The sequence below is a fragment of the Chiroxiphia lanceolata genome, chromosome 8 (genome assembly GCF_009829145.1).
Source record: "Chiroxiphia lanceolata isolate bChiLan1 chromosome 8, bChiLan1.pri, whole genome shotgun sequence".
In the NCBI taxonomy this organism is placed as follows: domain Eukaryota; kingdom Metazoa; phylum Chordata; class Aves; order Passeriformes; family Pipridae; genus Chiroxiphia; species Chiroxiphia lanceolata.
In genome coordinates, this window is record NC_045644.1 from 16,444,653 (window position 1) to 16,462,084 (window position 17,432).

Sequence of the window (17,432 nt, forward strand, 5' to 3'; positions counted from 1 at the left end):
AGTTGTAACATTTGCACTGTGGTTTCAAAAAATAAAAAGAAGGAGGAAATTTCCAGGAAACCTATTTTCCCCAACTAGTTCACCAACACCAGTACCAAGATACGACACACTCGGGAAAAAACCTCTATCTAAAATTCTTCAAGAAAAATTTCAAGTAGTGTCTCAAAACAAGGACTCAACAGTGCATCTAAAAGCATCTGTGAGAGCTGTCATAATAGCCTTTCCAGCAATATCACTGAATCATTTAATTAGGCAAAAGGAGAGTCCCTGAATTTTTTTACCTTTCAACCTTTCCAACGCAGAAACAGCTGCACTCTAAAGACAGCGGTGTTTTTTTAATTCAAAAGTTAGAAATTTATTACTTGAAAGGAACATTAAGAAGGTCCATCACTGGCATGCTTACTTAAAGAAAGATAATTTTCCTGTGATGAAAATAATGCAAGACCAGGATTAACATTACAGTTTTGTATCATGCATTTTGGGGTGAAAATCACACATTCATTGATAATACAGATAATGCTCTTGGACAAAAATAAAATCAGTTGTGGCTGCCAGTTTAGTAAAATACCAAAATTTTAAGCACATTTTATAATGGTTTGCATTATGCAAATGAAACTAGAATTTGAACCTAAAATCATTGTCAGAATAGCACTTCATAAAGAAAACACAGATCTTAAAACAGTTGTGACCTAGTAATTAATGTAAAAATACACACATTTTTAAAGAGTATATTGCAACATGTAGTAGCTCCTATTGGCAGGCATATTTCAGGTATAGCAAACAAAACATAGAAGAAAATTTGTTTTAGGAGTATTTTTAGATAAACTTTTCCTGTTAATCTAGATGGAGAGCCTCAAACTGCTTGCCATTCCATTACTGCATGAGCCTTCCTGATATCTATACCTTATTGTATATTCAAAGCAAGGACAAACATTTCCAAGTGTCAGTGCATGCAAGGAAGTTTTTGCCACAGAAATGCAGATTCTCAATAAACAAGAGACTTTTGGAGAGCAATTTATGTGATATACTCAACACTGCATACCTGAAAAATTCAAAGTTGAGACAAGCTTTCGGCAAAAAAAATTTGTCATCTTGCTTGAACCATAGTTTGCTCATAGCAGTGTCCTGTGTCAAGAAAAGAGGTTTTGTTAAAGTCACTTGACTTTTTAACTGCAGTATATGGCACTATTTAAAAAAATGTCTTTTCACCACTTCAAATCTCAATTTAGCGTTATCTTCTTAAATTCAATTTTTTGCTATATACATTGTGGATACATCTATCTATCTGTACTGAGACTGCTTTCTTACCACATGTCACCTTACCAAGCAGTTAAATGGCCCCAGCATTGTGAATGAGCTTAGGATCAAAATGGGAACTACTTTTCTAGAGAGGAATGATAAAAGACAAATATAGAGTTAGTTGCACAAAATTCCCTGCTAATGCTGGCAATAAAAGATGTGTCGTTATGCAGCACTAGAGCAGCATATCATTACGTGGTTTAGAACTAAAAATATAACTGTGTATTATTGTTATTGTTAAAGTTATTATCAATGCTTTATAAAAAAAATGTATTATATGTTGTTTGAACGTAACATCAGAAACAAATAACACATACACATTTAGAAAAAGTAGTAAAATTATTTGGAAATTAGTTAAAGGATCTGTCTCCAAAATTTTTCAGAATAACTTCCTAGTACAGGAAAGACTCTAAACAATCTCCCCTATTGCTTTTTCTCCCACAAAAACTAACATATATGCCCCATCTCTTTTCCAACTTTAGTTAACTTCATCTCCCCAACACCTTTTCTTTGCATTGCCATGCATAACAAGAGAGAACTTTTAAATGTAAGATTATTTTTCTTTTTCATATTTTTGAGCAGATCTTCCTTGCTTCTCAGGGATTTAGCATGGTATTTTCCTCTTCTTTTTTGCATAAAAGAATTAAGTCCCATATCATACAGCACACCTTCCTCCACAATATCTGACTCACACTAAAAGGCCAAACTACAGCTTCGCTCAAAGACAACAAAGGTTTTATTCTGTTAAATTGCTATGATGCCATTTAGAATACATCTTGTATGAGGGACAGAATGCTAAACACTCTGTGGTACTGCAGACCCGATCCAACAGCTGGACATCACCAGCTGCAGTCCACAGAACAGTTTGTTCCTCAGGCCACAGCCCATATCCCAACTGCCCTCTATCCCGAGGGTTTTTCAGGGCAAGATGTGCCATTACAACAGAGGTGACATAGTGACATTCTGCCGCTGAAAACGGCCATCCTGTTCCTGCACTTATGTTCCTGTCCCTCCCTTTCTCCACAACATTGGTCCAGTCCTTAGTAAGCTCACTTAGGGACACAAAGCAGCAGAAAAACTGGGGGTTTTGTACATCATTCTTGCTGATTTAGTTCTTGCAATGTTTTGCTGTGGGGTCAGACAAATGTCAGTGCCTACAAAAAGAAAATGGCACAGACATACAGTTGGAGAGAAAAATAAGAAAAGAGATTCAGGCAGAACAGATAAAGTGTATTTCATCAACTGCATGAGATTAAAACCATTTTCTCCCTCAGAAAATATATTTTAAAGAGAAAGGAAAAACCAAAAGCAAATACATTTCCAAAGCAATGACACCTTAAAGCAAAGTTTTTGTGTGGATCAATTACCAAGTTGCTACAGAGACACTGAAGGACCATCAAGTTTCTGCAGCACACCGGTTAGTGTTATTTAATAAAGCTGTAGTATGTGTCCCTGCTAAAGTTTAGGGGTTTTGTTCAGGATGAACATAAATATATGCTCAAAGGCTTTCTCCATTAATAATATTGCTTCAAGTATACACTTAAAATGTCCTATGCAGAACAAATATGTTTTCCTGAAGGGTATCTTTGCACTAGAGTAGACTTCTATTCATCTAGTGTGAAAGAAGTATTCCTGAATTGAGTATTCAAGATGAAGTACAACACGTAATTGCTGAAGACTTTTCCTATTTATCCTCCAGCTAAGCCTAGAACAGGGATGAACATTAGCTACTGTAAAGCATTAGCAACCATGCTTTACAGTAGTAAGAAGTAATTTTTTCTATGTTTTACATACTCAGAAAAACTGAGATTTTCTAAATATTTTGAGATCATGAAATGATGCTTCTAGGAAACTCGAGAGTGATGTCTATTTATGTTTTTACACCTCTCTCTCCCTTTTTCCACGCCATCACACACTTTTTCCACACACAGTTACAAAAGAATAGCCTTGTCTACACCCATGCCTTACTCAACACTGCTCAAAAAAAAAAAAAAAGAGTGGCAGTCACTCTTCTGCTGAATAAACAGCCTTATTACTATTTCTATCAGTGCCAACACCCTTTCAGAAGGGCAGAAAGGGTTCAAGCTGTTTGCAGATTCATTTACATAGGAATCCAAACTGTCATAATGCACTACTGTCTTTACAGCAATATCTTGAAGTTTTGTACTTTTTTTTATTATATTTTGAAATATGACATGATCTGTATTTTAGAAACACAGAGGAATTAACTTCCCAGGAGGTTAGGTAGCAAACAGGACAAATACAGACAGTTTACCTTGACAAGGGCAGGGTACTGTGTTGCATCTTTTTCCAATGGCAAAATCTCAAAGTTTGTAGGAATGAACTCGTTCTTCATTGGAAGCTTGAATTTCCCATTCAAGTCAGCATTTTGCCATTTCTAGATAAATAGGAGAAACAGTGAGGCTAAGCAGAATTTCTGCTTAACTAATACATATATATTTATTTCATGCTGAAACAAAAGATTTTAAAATGTGTTCCACCACCTTATGTGTAAATACTATTAAGATAATAGGGAAAGAGAGACATAGCTGGGAAAACAAGTCAAAGTAGACTATCAGCAGGATGAAGTACTCTGAGAAGGAGAATGGTGATAAAAGGTAATTTTGAAAAGTTTGCAGTACTGTGTGTTTTATGTCTCATATTTTCTGCTACTATGAACTGTAAATGATGATATTAAACTAAATACTTCAACAGGAATTCTAATCAAGAACACAGGAGTGGTCAAGCAAAAGGAAGCATTCCTATGTAATGTCTGTTCAGAGCACACTTGGAAGGTCCAATTCAGCTTGGAGGTATACACTTTGCAGCCATCTCTTCTTAAAAGATTAGAACAATAAAAAGTTTCAATAAGGATTTTCTCCCCTCCTTTACCGGAGTTTTTGTTTTTAGAATCTCATTTAACTGGCAATATATATGTGTTTTCTTTGTTGCAAAAGTAAATTTCAAAAATAGTTACATATTGTTGTAAAAAGATTCTTAAGTACAGATGCGTTTATTAACATATAATAGACTCTATTACATTTTAAGAAGTTAATGCTTACATTTTTAAGTAGCCACTGCATATTACGGATCATTTACAGCAAAAACATTTTAACATATAACATTAAACAGACTTATTGTATGATTTTCATGCTATGTAGTGCTGCAGATTTAACCTCTCCCTTGAACTAAATGGAAAATTAGACAAAGGGTTTGCCACTGACTTTCATTTGCAGGTATTAGAATATGTTAAAAGTTTTAACATGCCTTAATAACTTCATCAGAAATCGCTTCTTGCTTGTACTGTGTTCCATACCAGTCTTCTGTTCGATCAGTTTTTCCTTCAAAAGACTTGGAAACTATTGCAACTCTGAAAACAAAGAGACAAAGCACTTTGTCATGAATGTGTCTGAGAGTGTGAGAAATTATTCCGAGCGCTGTTTCTGCTCCATCCCCAGAATGCATTTATTTCTGCAAACAGTCCCTGGACAATTACAGGGTACCTTGGATAGCAAGTATATGTATACCGAACTACACACTAAGGTTAACCTTATCAAGTTAATGTTACCATAAGGATCAGCAAGTTCAATTCCCTGCTTCTTACATGATTACCTAAAACTAAACCATATGACTAACAGCATCATCCAGATGCTCCCTGAACTAAAGAATACACCTAAATGAAAAGAAACACAAAAAAAAAGAAAATTACAAATTAATCAGTATTTTTTCAGTAGTCTACATGACAGGAATCAAGAAAACTCTTTTAATTCTTTTGAACAATCTACAACATAAAAGAGTATTCAACGGAAATAAGTGGCTAACTTCAAGAGCAAATAGGTATTTCTAAGAATTTTGAAATGGTTAAAAAAGGTAGCACAATTACCTCCTACATATATTTAATAATTGCTAGATGCTGAATAGCACAGTAACAAACTCTGTCAAGTCTTGTGCAGATCACTTAAATGCACATTACAACATCAAAATATGTGCAATGTAAGTGTTCTTTTTTAATCACAGTATCTTCAGACCAGGAACATTCTGTTGTTTATTTCTAATGTGCACAGCAAAGTGGGGTGCAAATCAAAGCAGGCACATGTGGATGTGCCTCCAACTATAGTATTGTTACGTTACAATACACTTGGGATGAATTTTGCAATACATTGAAAAGTTTAACTATGTAGACTAATACTGTAAATGCCCTTGTTCTTATCCTTCCCAGTTCATCTAATGGGTACACATAAATCACTAAATGATCCAAGAAGGCTGAAGAAAACAGGATTCTACTGTATTTAGTTCTAGATGCCCCTATTATGAAGATTTTCAAATTATTAATGATTTAATCCCTGCATTGCAGTTTGAGTAGCAGGAGAGCAGTGAGGTAAACAGTCAGCATTACATGCACTTAAGTACATGTCAGAGTTACACGGAACTGTAAAGACACTTTCTCTAACAACAGATTCAAAAACTGAAGCAGGACTTGTTCCACAGATGGTCTAATTTTGAGACAATATTTTAAATCATATATACTAAAGAATGTTTTAGGGATGCAGATTTCCTCTGGGGTGAAAAAGGGAGAAATTTCTACTCCCCAGCTTTTAAGGAACCACATGATTAGCACGAACACACATACAAAACAACCCTTGCTCCTCTGCAGAAGTTATGCAATATCCGAACCAGAATGAGAATACTTATTTTTAGTAGATGCATTATTTCATCTCTCATTGCTAAAAGGCAATAGACATGGTTAACATTTTTAATGTGCCTTCATACAAAATGGTCTCATATCTGTTTGCATGATGTATCTATCTCATTTTTTATACAAAAGAAGCACTATTAAATAAATATTCAGCAAAGAACTAAGCATTTTAATCCTGGGAATACTTGTTCTTGCAAAAAAGCAGATACTAGCTTGGTCAACAAGGTGGAATCTGTTAGATAGATTGTTGTTTTTATTAAAGCGAACCACAGAAATATTCTGGTTTGCGTTTTAACTTGAACAGCTGGTGAGTAAGAGTTCTATCATGTTGTGCTGGTTTTGCCTGGGGTAGTTAATTTTCTTCACCGTGCCTGGTATGGGGCTGTGTTTTGGATTTGTGCTGAACACAGAGTTAATGATATACAGATGCTGTTGCTTGAGCAGGGCTTACACAGAGATAAGGCCTTTTCATGCTCCTGGTTAAGGAGGCTGGGGGAGCGTGGCCCGTCAGGAGGAGACATGGCTGAGACAGGTGACCCCAACTGACCAAAGGGATATTCCAGACCATGTGGGATCATGTTCAGTATATAAAGTGGGGAGTAGAAAGAGTAAGTGGGGGACATTTGAGTGATGGTGTTTGTGTTCCCGAGTAACTGCTGTGCCTGACGGGCCCCTGCTCTCCTGGAGATGGCTGAATACCTGCCTGCCCATGGGAAGCAGTGAATTAACTCCTGGTTTTGCTTTGCTCGTGTGTGCAGCCTTTGCTTTCCCTATTAAACCGTCTTAATCTCAACCCACAAGTTTTCCAGCTTTTACCCTTCTGATTCTCTCCTTGATCCCACTGGTGGGGGGATGAGCAAGCAGCTGCGTGGTGCTTAGTTGCTGGCTGGGGTTAAATCACAACACTGGCACAAAGTTTGTAAGAGACTAAAAAACCCATAAAGTCTTTTAGAATTTCAGAGCAACCTACCACCTCTTTTCATGCAGTAAATAAAGAATAAAAATAAAAGAAAAAAAAAAGTCTTAAGTGAAAAGATTATCCTGGTAAATTTCCAATAATCATATGGTCTGAGAAGCAAGACAAAGATGTCTTAAGCTATAAGATACAGATGTCTGTTATTCAACATTTCCTCCTTCTACCTGTCTCCAGCATACTGATGTTCAAGTAGTAGTGACAATTCAAGCATCCAAATATTTGCTGTAGGAACACACTAAAATTAAAGAGCTAAAAATAATTCTGTCTGCTCAACGTATAGAAAATGAAACTTTGGAAATCAGCATTGTAATTCTTCAAGCAGTTTTGCTTCAAGGGATCCTCCTGCTCTCCCTATATCCCAAATCACTACTGGAATGATTACTGACATTTTGAGCTCTCAGAAACATACCCACAACAACATAAACAAATAGAAAGGGATTTCACCTGTCCAAGAATTACTACTTAAACCAAGATACAAGCATCAACAGGAATGAAGACCAGGGCATGAAAAGAAGAGAAGACGCACAGCAGTTAGAAATAAAACGCCATAGAGCTACTTAAATGTATCGTAATGTATCTTTACAGTTACCAATTATGTAATGTTATTTTTGCTTTTCAATTCTGTGTTGTGCTGTATAGCACTATGAACATCCCTGTGTTTTAAGACAGTATTGAAATGCATGGGAAAAGCAAGAAAGGCAATCAGGCAATCTTCAGCAGGATCTGCTTAAAATGCAATTAGGCTTGGGCCATTCATGAACATGGAACTATACATGCAATTTACTTCAGTATTTACATTCTTGTACATGCCAACTGTTGTAGTCCTTGGTTATGGTCAATTTTCAAAAACAAGCACAGTTTCTATAATGTGATACATATTTACTAGACACCATCTTGTTTTTCACTCTTCTGAAATCTAAAATGAAGCTAAAAGTGACAGATCCACAGGAGACTGTTACTTGGGAAGAGAATGTGTGCTTTGAAATGAAGGTACTTCCAGGAAAGATTATCAACTATTATATTCCAGACTTACATAACAAAACTCAAGGTTCTAAGGGTGAAAAAGTAATAGAGTTAGAAAACACAGTATCTGTGATATTAGTAACAAACATGTCAGAGCAAATTTGTTGCAAAAGAAGAAAAATCTATACTTATAAAGGATCAATGCCCTTTTTTAGGACCCAATTTAAACTCTGTCTTCCAAATTATTGTCAAATGATGGAAAAAACATATCTTATTCATATGCATAACATAATGTGACTAAGGTAAAACCAGTAAAATCCTTCATTTGTTCATAAGTTCCCTCTAAACCATCAGTAAAACTGATGCAAGGCAATACAGGCTATTTGAAGCCACTTGCATACCAATATCATCAGAAACCAGAGTAAGAGGGGAATCTGCATGCAGAGAGATGCTGCAGGGGTTTAGCACTGTAATCACTCTGCAGAAGCACAAGTTATTCGTCAGGGTTCAGTAAAACTAAGTCGCTACAAACGCCATGGTTTGGGGGGGGAAATAAGTGAGCAAATTGTGATTTTCAAAACTGTTACTCAGATACAATGCAATTAAAAATAAACACATACATTCTGTATTTCTACATGTTTGTCATCGGGGGGAGCATCCCCAACTGCCCCGTGATAACAGTTTGTTCAGTGTCTATGAAATTCTAGCAGTTAGAAACTCCTGTATCAACATTTTTGGCATTCATTTTATTTTTCTTCCCTCTAGGATAGGACTAGTGCTGCACTTCTGATATCACGAGAGGAAAAAAGCCCACTTACTATCCAAGGGAAAATGTTCTTTAGCTGTTTAATCTGGTGAGTCACTATCTTCTTAAATTTTAATAAGAGCATTTATTCTGCAGATGATGAGGAGAAAAATGTATTGGAAATGATAGGAAAATTACATTTTTCGGCTAAGACTGTGACACATGCCAAGTCTATTCCCTTATCTTCACAGATGGCTGGCAAAACCCAATACAGTTTGAAGAAGTAAAAATGATACTTACGTTTTAAAATGTTTCTCTCTAAGGGAAATTAAGGCACTAAATGCAACAAGTAGTGCACGAGGGTGGGAAGAGAATATGAAAACTTCCTGCTATAGTTCATTTGAATAGAAATGCATATGTATACTTAGTACCATCTGTGTGGATTTTTTTCATACCTTTTAAGCACAAAGTTTTTTAAGAAAATAACAGTGGAAAAACTATACTTTTTAAAAAGACATTGATCAGTTGTTTCAAACTCTGAATGTAGTTACTCCAGTAGAGGTATGCCAAGAAAAGCCCTTAGTGTAGGTGAATTCCAATAGGGTTATGAAAAGGAAATTATAAGTAAAACCAAAATACAAAGGAAAAATTCAAATAAATGGAAATTAAATCACCTCAAGACAAAATGAATGCAAGGTATAAAAATTAAAAAAAAAATAAAATCAATACAAAACAGGAAAATAACCTCAAACAACAGGCAAATTTAGGATGTGGCACATACTAACTCTTTTATAAAAAGGGAAAACAGAAAGGTAAACATGTGCATACCTATCAGTAAATGGTGGATAACCAAAACACACACAGATATTTAAAGCACATGTTCACAGGCGTTTTTTATTAGCATATAAAATTTGCTCAAGAAAAGATAAAAGAAGGAAATGGGCTACTGGATTGGTAATTCACTGCATTCATAAAGATATAGATGTAATAAAAAAAAAGTACAACAGAAGGAGACCCTTTTATTAATACCTGTAATCTCAACTCATTCTTTCAGGAGAGCCCTCTAAAACTACAAATCCACAGTGGCTTTCTTGAGTCTTTGTAATGTACCATGACATCACTTTTAGTAAGACTTCCGCCTCCCAAGATAATTTACCTTGTCAGCAATTATAAATATACTATAAAATTATATTCCCTGTTACATTATACTATACTTTGAAAAGGTTAAAAAAATTGCAGTCCATTTTATTTTCATAGAATAAACCCTTAAAGTGTGCCTAAAAAGAATACAGAACTATAAGTTAATTTTTTTAGTCAAATAAAAACAGGAGAGTCTGATTAGCTCAGATCTCAAAACATCTCATGCCTCAAATAAAAAAATTAATTCCCACTAAAACTGACTTATACTTTTAAATTTGAGAAAAATCAGCTTCCTATATTACCACAGAAGCTAAATGGAAGCACAACTGTAACTTTTGTGTTTAATCTGAAAAATGTATCATTTATGGCAGCAGGACAAAGCAACATGACACTTAGGAATCTTAAATTTGGTTTAATGTTTGGTATTTCTTTTTATAAGTTACACTTTTGGAGATGACAAATAGTCTGAACATAAAGAGCACTAAGATGTGAATGTATAGGTGTTGTAGCGATTGCAAACACCAGCAAGACTTTAGTCTACACATAAAAAGCAACACATTGTCATTACTTTGACCACATACCATTCAAACTCAAAGCATGCCTGCTGCTACATCATTACAGTCCACCTGCAGGCCTTATTTGATCCATGTTAGAACAACAGCTGATTCTGGCAGTTAGAACTGCATTTAATCAGTCTTTGGTCACTCTCTAGTTTATACATATTTATACTTGAGCCTTAACAGGACAGCTGTCATCATAGCTCTGGGCACTTAAGCTTCAGAGAACTAACCCACTTGTACTTACTATCTTTAAGCCCTACTAAAATCTCTGCAACAAAGAGAATATGTAATTATTTAACAATTAACTGAAGAGGCCATAAACCCAGATATATTCCAGTTCTGAAAGTCCTTCTTTCTCCCAGTATTTAGCTTTTTTTTTTTTATTATTTTATCCAAATGCTTAAAGTTACACATTTCTTCATCTATTATATGACACCTATTTCTTAAGGCAGGTAAAGCGAAGAAAGATTAAATGCAACATATTTTTTCCAGAATCCAAAAAGCACAAGCTAGAAGAAAGCAGCATGACACATATGACATTTAAAGCCCAAGATTACACAGAGACCCACAGAAGTTACTAATGACCCGCTCTGATCACCAGCTTTCTTGATTGTTACCATGCCATCATCACTCTGCCATTATGAGAACTTTGAGACCTTCCTGTACAGAAAAGCACACCTATTCCTGTCCACTTTCATTTACAAGACACCTCCACCACTTGCCTCTCCAGTCCAAATGTACTGCACTTTGCTCCTTAAAAAGTCACATAGACACCATTTAAAACAGGCTGAATTTGAAACTGAATTGTGAAACACCCATCTTCATCATCTGCAGGATCAATGCTTCCAGTTGTTTAATATGCTAAAGCTGATCATCTTCAGATGGTATTTGTTCTAGATGTGTTCCGTCTTGGAAAAAAAATCCAGCTTTTAGTTAAAATTAATCCACAATTACCAAGTATGGATTAACTCTCCAGCAAGTTACTTAGTCAAATGGGAGAAGACTGATGTAATACTACAAAACTACTATAGAAAGACACATATCATGGTAAACTATTATTTTCTTTGGTTACTAATAGTCCAAACATGTTACAGCTAAATTCTGTAACTTTTTAGAATTACTTTTTCCTCTCTTTCTAGTAAGATTCTTGCTCATCTTTCTCTTGTCTTGCCCCACCCCCTTTTATTTTAGTTGTGGACAAAGATGAATGCAGAATTGCAATGGCAAGTGCAGATATGGGCTTATGTTACTTAAAATAAAAGAACATTGTGAAATGGATGTTCACTACATGTTTGAAAAAAGCACACTGCATTCTTCTAAAAACTGTCACCATTGTTCTTGTGCTTATAGTAACATGCTATAGGCTTAAATTTTCTCCCTCTACCAGTATTCTCTACACTTTCCCTTCTCACACTACTAGCTTTTGAACAAGGTTCATTATGGCTATTTTATGCTTAAGTACTGTCAGCTGCAAGGAGTGTCAAAAGACGGGCATAGCCAGCAACGGGGTAACATAGAGCACTCACAAGCTGTCTGTAGTGTCCAGCAGCATCTGACAAGCCTAAAGAGCCTATGAATGTATTTACATATATTATTTCCTCCAGCAATTTTTGAATGTTTAAGTAAGAAGATGCTTTGGAAGTTGTCTGGCTAGTAACAAAGATCCAATTTACATTTGTGAGTAAGATAATATTGACTGTTTTCTTGCAGTGTTAGGAGTCACGTTTTAAAGCTGAAGGTCTGATAAACATCAGATCTAATTAAGCACCTGTAGCTTCTTTACTAAATCAGTATTAACTCAGGTTTACTTATCGCTTGTAAACAATTCTAAAACCAGTAAAGGTAAAGGTTCACATTCAGGTGGAATTTCATAAAGCTTTCTTCAGAGAACAAGTAATTACACATTCTCTCTTTTAATTACTAAGAACAGTCTTTATGTTAAAAGTATCAAAATTTCAAGGTGTTGGGTGGTAGATTAACATGAAAATACATTCAAAATAAAAGTACTAAATACAATAGAAAAGAGAACCTGGAAATTTTCATTAAAGTATTGTTTGTTCAAAGTATGATCTCTTGAAATAGTCAAGCTTCAGTTGACGTATCCCACACACATTACACACAGATCCACACCCACACACAAAGATATAGGCCCTTCTTTAAAGGGCATTAATTACTATGGCAACTACTGTTGCTGATATAGGCAACTCCATTTATTCTATCATTATTTGCATACCCCATAAAACACCAGAACCCCATGACATTTGCAAATACTGTTCATAATCCAAGTTTATCCTACTTTATCCAATAATTATTTGAAATACACTATCTTTTAACAACAAATTTTCATGTATCTTAGACTAAATGAATATACAAGACAGACTTTGTCATAAAAAGAAACATGAAGATTTGTGCCCAAACTTTTAAATAATTCACAGTAATTTCAGAAAGCTGAAATACATCTCATCCTTCTATATCTAACACTGTCTGAAAATTTCAGTGTAGAACATATTCAGAAACAGCATCCTCCCATCATTATTTTTTTCCAAAATACTGATAAGCAGGTGCTCAGACACAGTAAGACTGATAGAATACACAAGCAAAAGCTTGTTTCTGTATTTTTATACAGTTTAATAGTATCTCTACACCACTAACTTAATATTACAATTTATTACAACATAAACAAAAGTTGTATTAAAAGAATCAAACTGAAAAAAGTCTTAAAAAAAAAAGAAAATTCAGGCTTCAAAGTGCTAGTGTAACTGTTGCCTATGCAACCTTGTAATAAGGGAGATTGTACCACATTATACATTTGTATAAATACACACACAACTTTACACACTGTTCTACTGAACCTCTGCCCTGTTTAGTGCACAGAACAATTAAGAAACAGTTATTCAGTATTTTATGTGTTTTGCCCAATGCATGATATGACTTCTCTTTCCAATATTATCCAAATAAACACAATTACTACAATGTCCCTTCCACAGCACTGTGTTGCAGGAACTAATTTAATGTTTTAAAATATCCCAAGAGACATTTTTTTCATAGATAGGAAGTCAAGTGAATCAAGAGATTCACAAAGTTATGCAGGAGGAAGACTTGGTAAATTTTAGTTTCTCTGCCCTCTGTAGACTACACTTAGTCTGCAGAGGCTTTTCTGCTCAGGTCCTCCAAGTTTAGTCCCATCAGTTCTGCCGCTGTCCTACCTCAGGTTCCTTGTCTCAGACTTTTTCTCTTTTCTGTCTGCCCAAATTCTATGATTCAGGACAGTCAGTTGAATATCCTTGCTAAGCCTGACATCTTCTAGACTTCTCTTACCTCCACTCTTGCCTACTAGTCCCACTTTCCGTGCCCCTCTCATTTATTTGTCCAATCTGCACTTAAACATCCCCAGCAGTTCCATTAGTCAGCCCCTCTATCCATCCTTGAGTGAGATACCAATTCCCCACAGCTACCAACAGAATACTCCCATGATGTCCTCTGCCAGCTCTCTTGTCCCAGGCTCTTCCTCCCTTTGTTAGATACTTACCCAGTCCTTCCTACTCCTTAAGAAATATGCCTTTTTTTTCATCTGCCCTCTTCCTCTTCTCTATGGTTTCCAGATTCCTTCACTTGTAAATCATCATTTCAGCAAAGAATTATTTCCCTCATTCTGGTCACGTTATTGTTCTTTAGGTATTCAAACAGACATAAGGTACATTCGTTCTTTTCTGCCTCCCTTTTCTACCCCAGTTGTGTGACAGCAGAAGATTCTCAAAAGCACAGGAGGAGAAGATTCCCCTTCTCCTTTCAACATCTAGTCTGACCAATTCCTGAGCCCTGAAATTTTTACTGCAGCACACTCACTCTGCAAAGAAAGCACATGTGCAGTAAGGTCACGCTCACATTGAAGAGATGCTCCGAAGTCTGAGAGATTTTAGGAGCTAAAGACACAATTATTTCTACCCACATAAATTGATATTTTTCAGGGGGTTTGCTAATTTGCATAAAGTTTCATATTTCTCCATAGGGGAAAAGAAATATATACAGCAGATAAAAACCATCCCCTTAACACATTTCCAGACCTAGCTCCAAATCATTAATTAAAGCATTCTATATAAAATGTCCCAATAATCCAGCAAGGCAGAATAATTTTATCAGGCTTTTCCTCAGAAAAAGATTCTTACTCTGAGTATGAATCTTCTTAAAAACTGTTTCAGGCCAAGGGAAACCACTCCGCATAGAAAGGCCTGAAATGACATTTCTGTCTGAACAGAAAGAGTTGCATGCACTTACAAGACAATTTTCAAAGGGAACCAAAGACATTAACAGAACAACCAGCTCTTTTTCAGTCACATTTACTTCAGAGTTGTAAGAGATACCTAAGAATTTTTGTTTCCATTAGGTCATTTGCTTTTTTATGTTTGTGTTTAACTTACCGAACATTTTCTGGTCTCAATTTATCCAGTACCATCTCTATTAAATCAGGTCTGAATTCTTCAAGCAAATATTCAGCAGCCAATACTTCTTCTATTGGATAGTACTAAAAAACAAAGCCCAGAAACACGTAGATGAATAAACAAAACTAAGCATGAAAAAACTACGGTTCAGTAAAGAAAGCAAAAGCATATACTTTTGGTCACAAAATCTGTATTTCCTCTGTAACTTCAAATTAGAAGTGTGTAGATGTTTTAAAATCTTTTTCTTAAAACTAAACAAGAGGGAGTAACATTCTATCTATGCAATTGTATTTCTCATGTATTAGGTAATTTTATATACTGCAGATTTACCATTCTTTTCTCTTGAAATATTTTATGTCTCAATATAAAAAGTCATCCACCTTTAAATAGTATTTTGAGTAAAGTAAAAAATAACGTGGTAAATGCTGACCCCTGCAGGATATTTTTAAAGATAAAAGAATACCAAGTACTCTACTAGACTGAATTTGGGGAAAAAAACCGTAAGTAAGCAAAAACAAACAAAAGAAAGAAACAAAAAAACCACCCCACAAAAATCCTCCAAATAACCACTAAGTTCTTTTAGGAGTCTCAAATAATTCAATTCTTATTTACAGTAATTTAAAGGTTAAGTATATTTCAATATCTAAAAGCATAATACAGATTTAAACACTTTCAATTTTAACATCTTTTATTTAAGATCAAGCTGAAAATCTCTTAAGGTACACGACAACTTAAGAAAAAAAAGTTTAAACTTGTCTGAAAATGATTAATGTGGTTGATAGGAAAACTTTCTTGATAAACACCTGGGAGGGAAAATCACCAGATGACACTGAGTACTTGCAGTCTGCCAGGCAGCTGTAATTTTTTTGACCAGAATTATTACAAAATTAGTTTCTGAATTACATACATTATACAAAAAAACTACTGTGGAATGACTTCCAGAACACTGAGTAACTCATAAAAAGTATTCTGGAAAAGAGAAAGAGCTGCAGGGCTGGAAACCAAGGACAAAGAATCAAACCTGTGTTAAAAAAAATTCAAATGTAAATGCTAACTATCCAGAATTTGATGCTCATTTAACTACTAACAGCAGAATGAGAATTACCATTCATACTGCAAAGCACAGCAAAAGAAGGGCAGTGAAAAAAAAAAGTCCTGAATCACTACCATACTCTTTGGAACACTTCTGGTAACTTCTTGGCCTGATTTTTGAAGCAATTGTACTCAGAAATGATCCAACAAATACAAACCACTGAAAGACTGTTTCAGAAGTTAGAAGTCCATTTGTTACATAGATTTTAGGCATTTGACTAAACAAAAGCAAGAGACAGCAGCCCAAACACGAGTTCTTTAAACAACCATTTAAATTATTTCAGTTCAGTGAAAAGTCAGTCAGTGAAAAGTACAGTCCATCCTTCCAAGAAACCATGCAGAGAGTCTGATTAATTTTTAGTAAACAAAGAGAATTCTAAAATTAAAGATCACTATTTCAGACTTTACAAATTAAAGGTCTAGGACCATTAACAGGAATTCCTGCAAAGAAACCAAAAGTTTCTCTGAATAAATGCAGACATTAGCTATACAATGATGAACGGCTGCAATCTATAAAAGTTATGTAATTTCACCAGACAAAAAGAACCCAACAAACCCACCTAAATGTTCCATTAGTGCAAAATAAGGGAACTGAATTCTGCAAGGAGTATAAAGACCAAGTAAAAGCTACATGAGGGTTTTTTCAGTACCAACACATAATCACATCAGTAAAGTCAAACATTTGTAATTTGCAATCTTAATACAAATATTTCTGCTTACTGCAGAACATAGTGCTCATGTTAATGATAAAAATACTACTTCTCTAATATTTTCCCTAATATTTCCTATTTAGCTACAGGCAGACACAGAATAACAAGCTATCTAAGTCTTAAGAAACACTGAAACAGATCAAATAGCAACTCCAGTTACTGTATAATCAGTTCTACCAAGTATAGAAATATAAACAGGAGAGCAAACAGAATGTGACCTATTGACTGCCAAAACTAAGATGTATGCAGCATGGTATTAGCTTCCTAAGCACAAGAAGTGCAGAGGACCTTTGCAGATGCCTGTATTTATTAAGATTATAGTCAAACACACAGCTAAATGATTATTAAAAAAAACAACAACCAAACAAAAATGACCCCCCTCCACTTACATGCAACATTCCTCCAAGCTTTGATGTATAACCTCGTGGTCGCTCTTTATCTTTAAATCTGAATGCCACAGCATTTAGATCCTAGAAAACAATGTATGAATGACTGAAGAGCATAAATTAAAGCCTATTTTAAGAATAATTATTTGCTACTTAATTCCTTTTTATAATGGAAGAAAACAAAGTACTTTTGTTGTATCCATGTTATAGCAGTTAGACAGGTACCTAACACAAGTTTTCAGTAACACTCAAGTTGCATAAAACTCACAAGTAATTTGGGATAGTATCACAACGTGAAGTGTCATACAAGTCTTGTAAGTCCTGTTCATAGTAAGAGATCTATCCCATATCTCATATATTTAAATTTCCTGATAACTTGAAAACACACCAACTCTGATACAACCAATGCATAGTGTTGCAGTGCAA

At 35.1% G+C, this 17,432-nt stretch overlaps 1 protein-coding gene across 5 annotated transcripts in view; it reads right to left on the reverse strand.

The window, feature by feature from the left end:
* IDE (insulin degrading enzyme) overlaps positions 1–17,432 on the reverse strand; it is a 61,383-nt gene that overhangs the window by 24,303 nt on the left and 19,648 nt on the right. For all 5 annotated transcript variants that reach the window (XM_032695661.1, XM_032695662.1, XM_032695660.1 and 2 more), the window contains 5 exons: positions 17,010–17,090; positions 14,798–14,901; positions 4,567–4,669; positions 3,575–3,697; positions 1,043–1,125 (listed from right to left, as the gene is read on the reverse strand). In XM_032695661.1, coding sequence (XP_032551552.1) covers positions 1,043–1,125; positions 3,575–3,697; positions 4,567–4,669; positions 14,798–14,901; positions 17,010–17,090 — 494 coding nt within the window. The remainder of the gene's footprint in view (positions 1–1,042; positions 1,126–3,574; positions 3,698–4,566; positions 4,670–14,797; positions 14,902–17,009; positions 17,091–17,432) is intronic.